Raw genomic sequence first — 13,127 nt, 5'->3', positions numbered from 1 at the left:
TCTTTCCTTCTTTGACTGATTAGTTCTGAGAAAGGGAGCAGGACATGGGTGAGGTTGGAGTGTGTGTGCCCGGGGCTCTGTTTTGTGCAGCTGGCTTGTAAGTGGCATGCTCTAGACTTCCTAAGACAAAGTAAATGTTGTGGGTGTTTTTGAAGAAGTTAATGTAATTGATACCCATTCATGACTATGTCTTATTGCAGGAAAAATGATTTAACTTTCATTGCTGGTGATTCAAATGAAAACCTAAAGGTTCCAAAGTTTGTATAAGAAGAAAAGTCTTATTACTTCTTAGTTACTTAGCAGAAATTGTGTCACAAAGATTCTAGGCTACACCAGTGGTTTCTGGTGGCATTTAATGTCAGGTTGGTCATCTGTTTTGGAAACTTGAGATACAGAAGGGTACATTAAAGTAATGGACTTGTCTGTATGATGGTGACCAAAAGATTTCCAAACAGCAATCCTTCTTCCAGGCACGTACCTAAAATAGAAACTTGGAAGAAATGAAGTCTAGAATAGAATCATAGAATCTCAGAATGGTTTGGGTTGGAAGGGACCTTTGAAGATCACCAAGTCCAACTCCCCTGCCATGGGCAGGGACATCTTTCACTAGATCGAGCTGCTCAAAGCCCCATCCAACCTGACCTTGAACACTTCCGATGATGAGGCTTCCACAACTTCTCTGGGCAACCTGTTCCAGTGCCTCACCACCTTCATCATAAAAAAAAACCCACCCCAAACACTAATCTAAATCTTCCCTCTTTCAGTTTAAAACCATTGCCCCTTGTCCTGTAACTACAGGCCCTGGTAAAAAGTCTCTCTCTGTTTTTCTTATAACTTATGTTTGTCCTGTGGAGGGTTTTTTTTTAAATAAACTTGTTCCTCTTATGGTTGGAATTCTGTACTGGTGAAAGGTCTTCAGCATGAAGAAGCAAAAGAAAGAGGTTACTGTCTCACTGCAAAGACATTGTGTGAGCAGCAGAAGCTTCCTTACATTGCTGTGCCTGCCCCCATCCCCCTAGGACTTTGCGATTAGTTTGCTTTCCAGTCTTGTTTCATGGTTATTCTGGTCACCCCGGTGGTATTGTGAGCATTTGAGACTTCTTGACTGTCTGACAAAAGGTGCCAGAAAGGCAGCGACTTTCTGCTTTTGCTGGCCAAACTCCATTGGTTGTTAATTTTGAAGTAAGTTTGTAATTTCCAAATCTGGTGATCAGTCCTGCTAATGTTACTGGGCTACTTGTGTCTGTTAGCAGACTTGCAAACTCTAACCTGGTTTTTGAAAAGGGAATATCTTAGTGAATGGTCTTTGTGCTTTATTGAGAGATGCTTCTAGAACATCTGAAAACAATGGTGTTTTAGTAGCCCGTGGCTTGTATGGGAAGTGATAACTTTGTAGTTGCATTCCATTTGATTTGGTGCTAAGTTAAAAATTCAGGTAACATGCAGGCATGGGAAGAGAAATTATTCTTAATTTGGAGACCAGTTCTTCACACTGTGTAAGAATGACTTGCAGTTTCTTCTTGTATTTTGGTGCTTGCTGCACAAGGTGTTCATTGAATGCCCGGGCTGGCAGCTTGCCCCTGTTGAAAGGGGGACTCACTCCTTGCTGCTTTTCCTTCTGACTATGTGGGCATGCCTCCTCTGTCGCTCTGCCTTTGGTATTTGTTGGGCTTTTTGGTAGAAGATGCATCTTTCACTGGTTAGTTCCGTGCTGGGTTGTTGAGGGAAGCCACCTTGCAGGAGTGATCAGTGAATGCTAGAGCTGGTGTCTGGTAATCGACAGGAGTGGAAGTGAAGGAGGAGCCCAGGGCATTAGATCCCCTCTTCAGCAGCAACCCATTAAATTTACTCAAGTCTGGCGACTTCATTACACCTTGATACTGTGTTGGTAAAGATGTTGAAAGAATTAGCTTAAATTGCTGTTCCCTCTGTGTCTAGTAATGGTATCACACAGAGCACTCTATGATGTAGGTTGTGAAATAGCCACTGCAGGTAAAATGCTATTTATCTGTCCCTGGGATGAGCCCAGGTTATCTGTCCAAAATAATGGTTCCTGAACCCATCTCTTTACTGTGGAAACTAGCTCTGCATGTAGGGCCTTCTGTCTTAGCTGCGTAGTGTGGCTGTGCTTTGTTTCCTCTTGTGTTAACATTTTGGGTTTCTCCAAGGTGACGGGCTATTTTCTGCTGCTGATTGTACTCTATTAAGAACAATGTCTTCTCAGAATTTAGGAAGACAAAATCAGGCCCAGGTGGTAACTTAGGTGACTTACAAAATGAAAACTGGAATCCACTCTGTGTGCCAGGCAGATGCCTTCTGGCTCCTCCTCAGCTGATGTGTTTGATTGAACATCCTGATGGCCTTTTTAATGCATTTGGTTTGAGGGACTGCAGTTCTGCCAGCGCTGCTCCCCAGGGGGCAGGGTAGGGAAGACTGTGACCTTCCTCTAGATGGGTGTTCTTGTACATTACAGTTAACACATTTGTAACTAAAACACCCTCAGTAACTTACAACAAACTTTTGGTAACTAGTCCCCTGTAAATATTGGCAATTCTTTTGTGCTGCCATTTTCCTTTCCAAGTGGTTGCCAGTATGGTGGTAGCATCCCTTGGAAGCATAAGTGGTACTGAGTGATTCAGGATGCTATACGTACCGTGAATTCACTGAATATGTGCTTATGGTTATTTAGAGATAATTCAGCAGCCCTGTCTGTGTTCTGACTTATATATGGAGGAAATATTAATTAAACTAAAAAAAATGTTATGCTAGGTACTTAATTTTTTAAGCTGTTGCTGATCCCTGGTTGGTCTGTTGCACAAGAATGTGATGATATTTTTTGTTTTGTTTTGTCTGGCAGTCTTAGGCTTGTTTTATGCAAGTTCCGTTGAGACCAGGGATAATTTCTGGGTATTAGGCAACATGCTGAGATGTAACTGGAGACTGTGGCTTATGAACACTTCAGGTATGGGTCCTGTGCTGAGACTGCTAATTGCATTTGCTATCATATGCAGGATGTCTTCTGTCAGAGGAACTCCTGATCCCTCCAGCACTGAGAGAAATGAAGTTAGCAGGGGATGCTGAGGCTCTTACTTCAGGCTCACCTGCACTCCCAGGTGAGGAGAGAGGTGGTTTCTCTGCAGACCTACGGTAAATTACTTGTGGTGCACTCCATTCCTTTTTCTGTCAAACGTACCTGGTGTGCATATTGTAGCTTGTAGCCATATGAAGGTTTTTGTGTGGAGCTCATTAGCATCCCCTAGCCCAACATAACTGGAATCTTGTTCTGCAAATACTACTGCTGTTTTTGTAAAAATAGCAAGGAACGAGAAGAGGTTGCTCAGTAGAGTTGTGACATTTCTGTCCTTAATGTTTTTAAGGACACCTTAAGCAAACATCTCCCAAGCATGAATTAAAAGCAAATTAATACATTATGGCTAGCCCAGTGAGGTTTTCCCTTACCATGCTGCCTGTTATGCATATTTACATTGCTTCAGTATTTGTCAAGAAAGGTGTTTCACAAAGCAAAAGCTGAGGCCTTTACACTGAAGAGTCTAGGATATAGTTTACCTGGCAGCAGTGTAAGAAGGAGACCAAAGTTATGTGGCAGACAGAGTCTTGCAAGATAGGTCCAGCGTGAAGAGTGTCCTTTTTGTCTCCATATGGTTTGAAGTGAAAACTTGGCGGTGTTTTTTTGTTTGTTTGTTTGTTTGTTTTTTATTAGAGCTGGTGCACATCTTCAGCAGAGAAGCATAGGGAGAAGCTGAGAAAGCTCCTGTGAGAGAGAACAGTGGTGAAATTTGTGCTGCTGTGCCGATCTTCTGTTGCCCTCCAAACACAGGAAACATAAGCATGTATTAGGCAGCTTGAAAGGCTTGTTTATCCCTGTATAATTTTTTGGATAAGGTCACTTTTCAGGCAGAAAACTACTTATCTGAAAAATATCAAGGTATTTATCTTTCTGGGACAGCATGCAGAGGAAGGATGGATGTTTGGAGCCTGAGACTTTAAAGCAATAGGTTTTGTCACATCTCTCTCCTCAGTATTTTCTGGTGACTGACTTACATCCTCTGTTCGTTCCCTTACCTCACTGTATGCTGCTACTTCTATTTGATGTCTAGGAAATTTAGCTAATAGCATGTGTTAGTGAATTTTCTTCCTGTAATTCTCTAGGCATTGCAATGCTTCAATCCTTTTTAATTTTGCACCTATGCCCTACTAGGAGGATCTGCTTATGCAGCACTTGGTAGTATTGCTGAGAGTATAGGGCTCTTACAGAATTTACAGTGTCCAGGTTTGTGGATGGACCCTATGCTTAGTGTTCATAACAGGGTTAAAATGAGCATGTTGGGCAGAAAGAAATACCAAGAATGATAATGTGAATGCTTGTCTGCCTGGTTTTTGGTTTTTTTTGTTTGTTTGGTTTGTTTTGTTTGTTTTTTGTTTGGTTAAGTGCTATCCAAACAATATACTCAATTCCAGTTGGACAAGTGTTCGGGACTGTGGATACTCAGTTGTTTACCTTTTTTACCCACCCCCCTTTTCAAGGTGTTCCACATCGTGTGGTATAGTGTGTATATTGGCGATAGAACGAGCGTGTCTGCCTAGACTATTAGCCTGGTCTCCTCTTTTCTGGGTGAGTACCATTGAGCTCCAATTTCTGCTGAGCTGTATAGTCAATAGCTGTGACTCCTGCCTGAATCTTACAGCTCCTCAGGCATATATGGCTCACCCCCACCATCTTGACGCGTGAATAAGCTTTGTTGGTCATCACAAGTCACCTGCAGGTTCTCCTTCCTTTACCTTCAAGGAGCTGTGACAGCTCTCTAGCTGGCCTGTACAGCAGCTTGGGGTGCAGCTACCCTTTGGATAACACTAGAAGATGCGCTGAGGAAAAATAACCACGTGGAGTTAACCATATCCTGGCTTATAGACTTGCCACACACTTTGATGGGGAGTATCTGCGTGTTGGCCAGTGTACCTTGAAATCACTGCTAACCAGTCTAAGTGAAATGCAAATGAAACTAATTATTTATAACATCCAAAATATATAGCATAATTATAAATGTTTGTAGAAGGTATGATGTCTTTATGCCAAGAGGAGACTGGAAATTGGATGCATCTGACTGATAAGGTATAGGAGCTAGTGTGCTCTACTGGAATGTCACTGATAAATCTTTCTAGGACAAGGCTAAGCATATGTTGGGAAAGCACTTAACAGCACACCTGTGGTTTGTGGTTTTTTTGTTTGCGGGTTGGTTTTTTTTTTTTTTGAGTCCATGAAGGACTCCTGGCTTCTAAACCTGGATAGATTTCCCCCCAGCCCCTTCTCCCTCTATACTTCATGTTTGTGTAGTTTTATTCAGCATTGCTCATAAGTTAGGACTTGCTCATAAGACTTGGTTGAGTCTGTGACTGAAAGGCCAGTGAAATTTCTCTTCCTGCCTTCTCTGTTTGGTGTGTATGTGGGTATCCTTCCCTGATGTGCCTCCCTCTTTTGAACGTGATGTTTTATATCAATTAAAATTGCATGAAAAGGAATATTCCTGTTAGAAACATGTGGCTAGGATGTATCCAAGTGTGTGTATATAGGTATTTGGAGTGCTTCTTCTCCAAGACTGCTCCAGTAGGGATTCTGCAACAGTGTTATTCAATGCACTGAAGTCTGAAAGGTTAAGTCTCCCCTGTGTAGACTGGATAGGGATGAGAAAGAGAGTGGGACTTAAGGAAAGCCCCCTCCTGGTGCCATTTGGTTCTCTCCTCTTTAGCTGGCCACTGTGATACCTACTGCTCCTTTCACTTTTGCTGTATTCTTGCAGATGCTAATAACATGAAGTATTTGTGTTTAGTAGACAGGAACTGCTATGTTAGATGTTGGATGCTTGGACATAGAGAATCAAGAAGATTGTGACTGGGATGTGTCTGTCACACAGGGACTACGGTGTTTGTCAATGAGAGAAGGGATGGGAGCTTGGAGTGGTGACTGAGGTCCTGAGCACAACTCTTGACTCATGGACAGAAAATTTTAGTGTCTAGTTACTATGGCAATGAGCAATATAGAGGTGTTCAGATAGAGAGAAACAGGAAAAGGCCATGGGTGCTGAAAGAAAATAGCTGACTCTTCTTAATGAGAAGTGTCTGGCATTTTGGAGGAAAGGATGAGTGGTAATTACATATTTGAAACAGCATTTTAATGAGGAATCTCTCTGCTTATAAATATAACTAATTTCTCTGTTGCCAGCATCAATGGTCACTTCAGTTCTGAAGGAGTCTTACTATCCTGTCTTCTGGTGTTGAAAATATGAAATAAACCATAAGAAGAAAATGAACTACATGTGCCAAATGTCACTTTGCCGTTACCTCTGGGACAGGTCTGCTGTTAGGTATCTCTCAACAGAAAGCAGGAAAGAAAGAAGTCTAAAATGCTTCTGAGATATTCCCTGCATCCCCACAACTCCTACCTCCATCCTTAAAAAAAAAAAAATAAATCCCAACCTCAAAGTGTTTTGCCTGAAGTCTCTATTCTAGAGCCCTGTAGCTTGACAGGTTTTCTTCCAGGTGCCTTCCCAGCAAAGCTCAGTGAACTGTACACTTCCCAGTGGGCACGTGGCTGACTGACAGAAAGCATCGGCCAAATGCACAATGCTGTTTAAATCACATCCATCCCCAGTACTGAGTTGTAGTTGTGTGTGGTGAGAGGACATTTATTTTAAAAATTTTTTTTTTTTTTGTTCTCCTGCACTGTAAATGAAAGGCTGAAGATACACCAACAGGCTCACTTGCCAGCTTTTTTTGTTTTGCCAAATTATATCTACCAATATATGCCTTAACTTTGTGTACTGTTCGCGTTAAAATATTTTCATGTATATGTTTGTATGTGTGCATATACTATACATACATGCTATATATAGTATGTATATACTATACCCACAAATTATGTGTATATATAGTCTGTGTTTTCTGTACATACAAACTGTAAATGTATAGTTTACTTTGTGTGATTCTGCTTGCCTCCCTGTTAATGTTATTTTGCTTGACTGGTGGCTGTTTCTGGAATCCTTGTGTCTTGCTGCTAGACCAGCAGCAGTGTTGCAAAGGATTGCTTTTGAAAAACAAATCTTTCTGTTTGATCTTAGGCTTTATAGGAGTTAATAAGTTTATCCAAGTCCAGAAGATTATTTGGTTTTAGGCCAATCAATTTATTGAGAAAGATTATGATTAACCAACAGGCACGGTGGAAATTATTACACTCTTAAGTCCTAGTTCTTGATTATTTTTTTTTTTCTTCCGTATGGCTGCTGATTCAGTTAAGTAACCATGGTCAAGGTAAAGGATGAGTGCATACTTCTGTACCTACTGCCTTTCTGCATTTAACTGCATTTTCTATAACATCACCTCATTCAAAAGCTCTGCTCTTGTCTTTATTTCCCTCCCCAGACACTGTTAGCAGAATAAAAAGCAGATTCCAGAAAGTTGTCTGTGTAGATAATACCCCCCTTTTATAATTAAGGGTTTGACTTACTAAAATTATATAAAGATAAAAAGGTTATTAACATAGAAGTGAAAAAAAAGTCTAGTCAAGCCCTAAACCTTGTTATCAAAGCAGCGTGGTGGGAGCTTAGCTTAACCATGTTCTCTCTGTATAATTGTGAGATCAACAACCAAGCAATAAAGCACAGGTCAGTAATCTCATTGTTATAAAACCTTCAAGTTTAGAACCAAATTTGATCTGCCTTTATTTCTTTCTTAGGGCAGTTTAACAAGAAGGAAAATGGGAGTTTAGTGGTTCATTTGGCTTGAACAGTGAGGTTTGACATACTGAATTTTGTAATATTTCTTCTGTTTTCCATGTGGGGCTGTCACGGTATGCTTGGCTTAGTTGTCAGCACCCTTGCACATGTAAACCAGAAGGTGCACAATTGTGGATTACATATTGAATCCCGATATGCAGATAATCTGCTGGAGATAGTGCTTTTCAATTTGCAATAGTAACAAAATTACTGGTAGTAGTGTTCGGTAGGAAGTGAAATTGCTGCCTGGTGCAGTTGTGCATAAGCAGCACTCTGCCAGTGTGCTGTACAGCTGAACTTGGAAGCCTACATCATCCTGAGGTAGTGGTCAGAGAAGGGACTTAATTACTTTATTAGTCAAGGACAAGGGACAGGAGCAGATGTACATGCTGTAAAGCAATGGCTTGTTTCCATAACATATGTTCAGGGTGAAATTGTGACTTTGCTGAAGATGAGGGCAAAGCTCTTGTCAGTTCCAGCAGAGCAAAGATTCCACCCCTCCCCCCCCAAAATAGTGTGCATTTCTATATAGCTTGAGTTCATATGGCAGATTGCGAAGGTTGATGTTTGAAGTTTAACAGTAATAAACATGTTCTGGAGACAGTGAGGAAGGTTGCTCAATGAGGTTGTTAGACTTGACACCCCCTCCACCCTCACACGCTTAAGGTAGATCCACGAAGGACTGGGTTGTTCAGAGATGGGGACATCCTTAGGGGTTTTGTGCTCATTTGTCTGTATATGCACTCTGTGTCAAAAAAACATAAAGCAGAAGGCATTTGTAGCTCAGGAAAAGGGTTTGGAGACCAGGATCCCCCACTACCTTGTTCACTCTAGCTTCCCGTTATCCCCTTTTATTTACCCACCTTCCTTTTGGCTATTCCTTGGCCATGCATGCTGAGCTGAGGGGCTCCAGGCAGCCTTTGGCGTGAAAGAGGTGCTGCTGAGATACTAGTCAACCTCCATAAAGCCGTGGTCATCCTTGATGTACTCTGTAGCAGGATTTAATGCCTGGGGAGATTTTTTTTTTTAGTGGTGGAAACTCTTAACTTGAGAAGTTCTGAAGATTGCACTGCAGTCATGTACATACCTTTTGTGGGCTGATGTCTTGGATGCTTGCAGAGTTTTTTGTTTGAGATTTCTTTCTCATGTGTGTGTGGTTAAGTTCCCTGGGTACTTTTATCTGTGTTGCACATGTCTGCATCTCTCATGTTCCAAAATGTTTACTGACTAATTCGGGCACGTAACTGCAGAGAAGACCCGTGATGTGCCCTGGTTGGCCTTGACGTGTTCATTAAATGTAAAAAGTCATGCAGTGTGATACCTCCTGTCTGATTGACTCTTGTATTAGAGATCACTTTGAGCTGGTTTGTGGTGCTGTATCCAATATGGTTTTTCACTCAGTAAGGAGTTGAAGGGCAAAAGTGCACATGCTGTTACGAGAGGTATTTTTTTAATGAGATTAAGAGTGAACAGTATAAATGCTAGGCTGCAGTTTGAATTCACCTGTGTGATTTTTATTTTTTTTTCCTTTTAGTAGCTGAAAATTGGGACTTGATGATCACAGGCTGCAGTCCTCTACTTGATGCAGTTGGGATATCCCTTAGAAGTCGCTCGTGTAACTTGCACAGACAGAAATATCAGAGTGCAGACTGCAGTTCAGTGTCGCAGTAAAAGACCTGAGAAGCTGAGTCAATAAAACCGGATTCTTTCCACCGTGTTATATCGGCCTGGCAACGATGGGTTGTGCCCAAGGGAAAGGTGTAACAGTGGCGATCTGCCTGCTGAGCTGCTGCTGGGGGGTCGGGGGAGAGCATCTCAGGCTGCTAGGAACCAACTCTGCTGCTGTGCTTCGTTACTCCTGAAGCATGAAATGCATGGGTTTCTCTTGCGCAGCAGGCCTTCAACTCAGTGCTGCAGCTTGCTTTCTCTGTTCTCTGATTTGGTGTCCTTTACCCCTGTAGTCCTTTGTTACTATGACATACTGAGGCTTAGCTAGACTGCAGTCTAGGTAATTGCCACAGGGTGTCACTGGAATACAGAAGGAGTAGTACATGTGATTTGAAAAGTGCTCGAACTCTTGCTGAAACGGTGTGTTGGAAACCGCTTTCTCTTCAAGCTCTTTTCATGAACATTTGCGTTGTAGTTGCAGTCGTTGTACCAAGTGACCAAGGTCTTGGTGGCCTTACTGGCAAAGTGAGTTTGGTACCAGTTGGACCTGTGACATGAGCCACACAGCGCTTAACTGAGAGGTGTGTACAGGCTGAAACAGTACTGGGGCTGTGAGGAGGAGATGGTGAAGAGATGTTAAGCTGAAAGTCCTTCAGAAGTCTTTATGATCTTGAAAAATAAAAATCTTGTGTGCCGCTTATTTTCAGTTGTTGGTACTAGGGGTTTTCTAAGTGTGTGTGGTAAGAAAATGAAAATACAGATCAGTAGTAATCCAGATGGAAGCATGTGAGGTTTGGCTCCTGTCCATGGCTATTGATCCTCACCTCAGTACACCATCTGTAACGTGGAGTTTAATAGTATATTCTCAGCAACACTGTTTTGATCATAGGTGTGTTGAAGACTGAGGTGTTCTCATCCAAAGATATTAGTGCATAGTAAGTTTTTCCCCAGTGGACCGTTGTGCTGGGAAAAATGTTCATCCAGCATAGGGAATGGGACTGGGGAACTGATGTGTCTAAGAAATGATTGCAACACCCTCTCCTTCCCCCCAATCCCAGCCCAAAAATGTTCAGCTCAAGCAGATCTTTCTAGTTCATCGCCAGCCCTACAAACCAGTGTTGCTGCCAGACTGCACAACATGGTATGAACTGAGACCCTTTAGCTAGCAGGTGAGGGGAGAGAGGTGAAATAAGAAAGGGGAAGAAATTATGCATCTATTAAGTGATGGCCTGAAATTCCAGACTTCTATGCCACCTTCCTACTGTGTGGGGTACAGCTAATCTCATGTAAATGAACACATTTGTTTGGGGAGAATCTTTGTGTTGATCAGATATGTCTATTCAGCTTAAAATCCAGCACTTTGCTAATTCCCAAGTTATTTCTTCGGAGGGGGAATGTGGAAGGGGAATGTCTTGAACATTCATGTTTGTTGCCTTGGAATTGTCATTAAGATATCTCTTAAGTCTCCAGTCTATCATGCCAGTAACAGCCCTTTGGCTTTGCAAGGGATTTATGTGGTTCTCTTGTCATTAATGCGTTAATGGGAGGTGTGAACCAAAACATCAACTGGAGAGTAATGCCCTTCACTATATGCTGTGCAAACTTTTTGGTTCTTGGGAAGGTGTTGGTGCCTACCTGGAACTTGAGGCTATAACCTATTTGCATATAACCAGTTTTATAAAATTAAAATGCTAATATAGGCAACCTTTATGCTTGCCTAAACTTGTTTTTCAGTGAGACACTATGCAAAATTACTTGCGCATGTTCTTCTCTCCATGGTGTCACTGTTCAAAGTGAGGTTGCTGGCAAGACATGCCTCTTCAGCACTCACCGGAGCCTGAGTTTCCTCGTTTAAAATTCATTGTTTCTGCAGACTCCTTCTAAACTCATGTGCCGGCTACGTGGGATAGGAAGTCACGTTTCAAGTTAAACCAGAAGCAGAGTGCTGAGGAAAACCTTTCTCCTGAAGAATCCCTTTCTTTTTTAGGTATTGCCTGGCTCAGACAAGTGATCATCTCTTCTTACTAGGTTTTTTACTGTGTTATGTCCTTACTGTGGTGGATTTTTTCCTGTGTGTGTGGGCAACCCTTCAAGGACAGGATGCTTCTGTGACTGACCCTGCCCAATGTACCTTGGCACATTGCGCCTTCTCTGTGCCCAGTGAGTGTAACTGGAAGCTGACCTGGAGTCCACTGCACTGCAGATACCACATGTAGTTGTGATGGTGTAAATGGGATGTTTCCAAAGAGCTCCCTGGAAAGTGTGATCTTCTAACGAATCAGGGCATTATATGTCATAGAGATTAAGAAACTTCAAAAAACATTATTGCTTTCTTCTGGCCGTGTTTCAGTGAGTAACCCTTTGCTTTTAGTTCTTGGTTAGATCAAGAAGATGGTGTGATGTGCTCCAAGAAGCAGGAGATGGGTGCTGCAGTGCATATTATCCTGGTGATATGTTTCACAAGTTTTATGTAAAACTGCTTATGTTTTAAAATATTCCTTTCAATATGGTACCCACCGCAAATAAAACTGCTGGAAAGGCACTGCTGATGCTCTTGGTACTGACAAATCTCTCTTTGCCAGGAATGGGTTGGAGATGTTCAAGCTGGCTGAGAAGGAGGATGAGCAAAAGGTTGGTCAGAGTTTTGTCCATTCTCATCCTCTGTAATAGCAGTTTCGGAGGATTTCTGTCAGCTAAACAAAGCCTAAATGTAAAGGGAAAGCTTTGATTTTTTCTCCTTGTAATTCTTAGGTCTCTTGATTTCATCTGAGTAAACAGAATTTTTATCTGTAACAGGAAGTGGAAGAGATACTGGAGATGGATCATCTTAAGTAATGCACGCTGCTTTACCTCCTGTGAGATTAAATCTTGTTTTCTGTGATATGGAAGTGGCAAAAAGCAGATGATTGGGATGAAAGTACATGTTTGCATTTATACATTTGTACAAACAGGATGACTTAGAGTAGAATACTTACCCTGTTGCTTTTCGTTGCCTCCCATTGAGGGGTTCTGTCATCAGTTTTAGTATTAACTGAAATTTGGAGTCAATTTGGGTGGTGGCTGACAGGCTTTCATTGCAATAGTTTGAAAAACTCCGCTGTTCCATGTTTCCTTAGTTCTCCATCTGATTTATTAGATTCTGTCGTAGAGAAGGCAGTAAGGAAGCATGTATTAGTCATTAAGATTAGAGGCTTCATTTCTTTTCTTGAACATGTGCATAGGTTTTTGGTTATTTTGTGGGGGTTTTTTTTGTTTTTGTTTTTGTTTTTTTTGTTAACTGAAATCATTCCCAAGCTCTGAAGTGTGCTTGGATGTATGGGGGTGTGGTGGCAGAAACAAAATTGCTGTTTTATCAGAGATTAATCTAAACTTCACACAGCTTTGTCATCTTTGGAGCCAAGAGCTCAGTGGAGCTTTAGAATGGAATTGTCTGCACCTCTGCTTTTTGCTAACATGGGCTGGTCCAGAGACTTGAGGTGCCAGTGTGGATTCACTTTGGCCAACCTAACACGTGAGGTGCTTCAGGACCATGCTTTGTAGAGGACAGGCTGCAGCTTCGAATTCAGTGGGCTATTTGGCCTTTTGCCTCAACCTGGCAACACAGAAGTTACAAAAAGTGCAAACCCATGAGGTTTTTCTCCATGTTGTCTTTGACATCTTACCAGTAAAATA

The 13,127-nt window shown here is 41.8% G+C and overlaps 1 protein-coding gene across 2 annotated transcripts in view; it reads left to right on the top strand.

Moving 5' to 3' along the window:
• The window catches only part of BORCS5 (BLOC-1 related complex subunit 5), a 76,362-nt gene that overhangs the window by 5,157 nt on the left and 58,078 nt on the right, over nt 1–13,127 (top strand). Inside the window, exon 2 of one of the 2 annotated variants that reach the window (XM_035892070.1) lies at nt 3,012–3,147. The exons of the other annotated variant lie outside the window; for it this stretch is intronic. Within the exon in view, the coding sequence (XP_035747963.1) occupies nt 3,075–3,147 (73 nt within the window). The 5' untranslated portion in view covers nt 3,012–3,074. The remainder of the gene's footprint in view (nt 1–3,011; nt 3,148–13,127) is intronic. 2 annotated transcript variants of the gene reach the window in all.

The sequence above is a fragment of the Egretta garzetta genome, unplaced genomic scaffold (assembly GCF_000687185.1).
Source record: "Egretta garzetta isolate BGI_Z169 unplaced genomic scaffold, ASM68718v1 scaffold293, whole genome shotgun sequence".
In the NCBI taxonomy this organism is placed as follows: Eukaryota; Metazoa; Chordata; class Aves; order Pelecaniformes; family Ardeidae; genus Egretta; species Egretta garzetta.
Note: the sequence above shows the minus strand (reverse complement) of the source record. Positions and strands in the feature narration are given on the sequence as shown.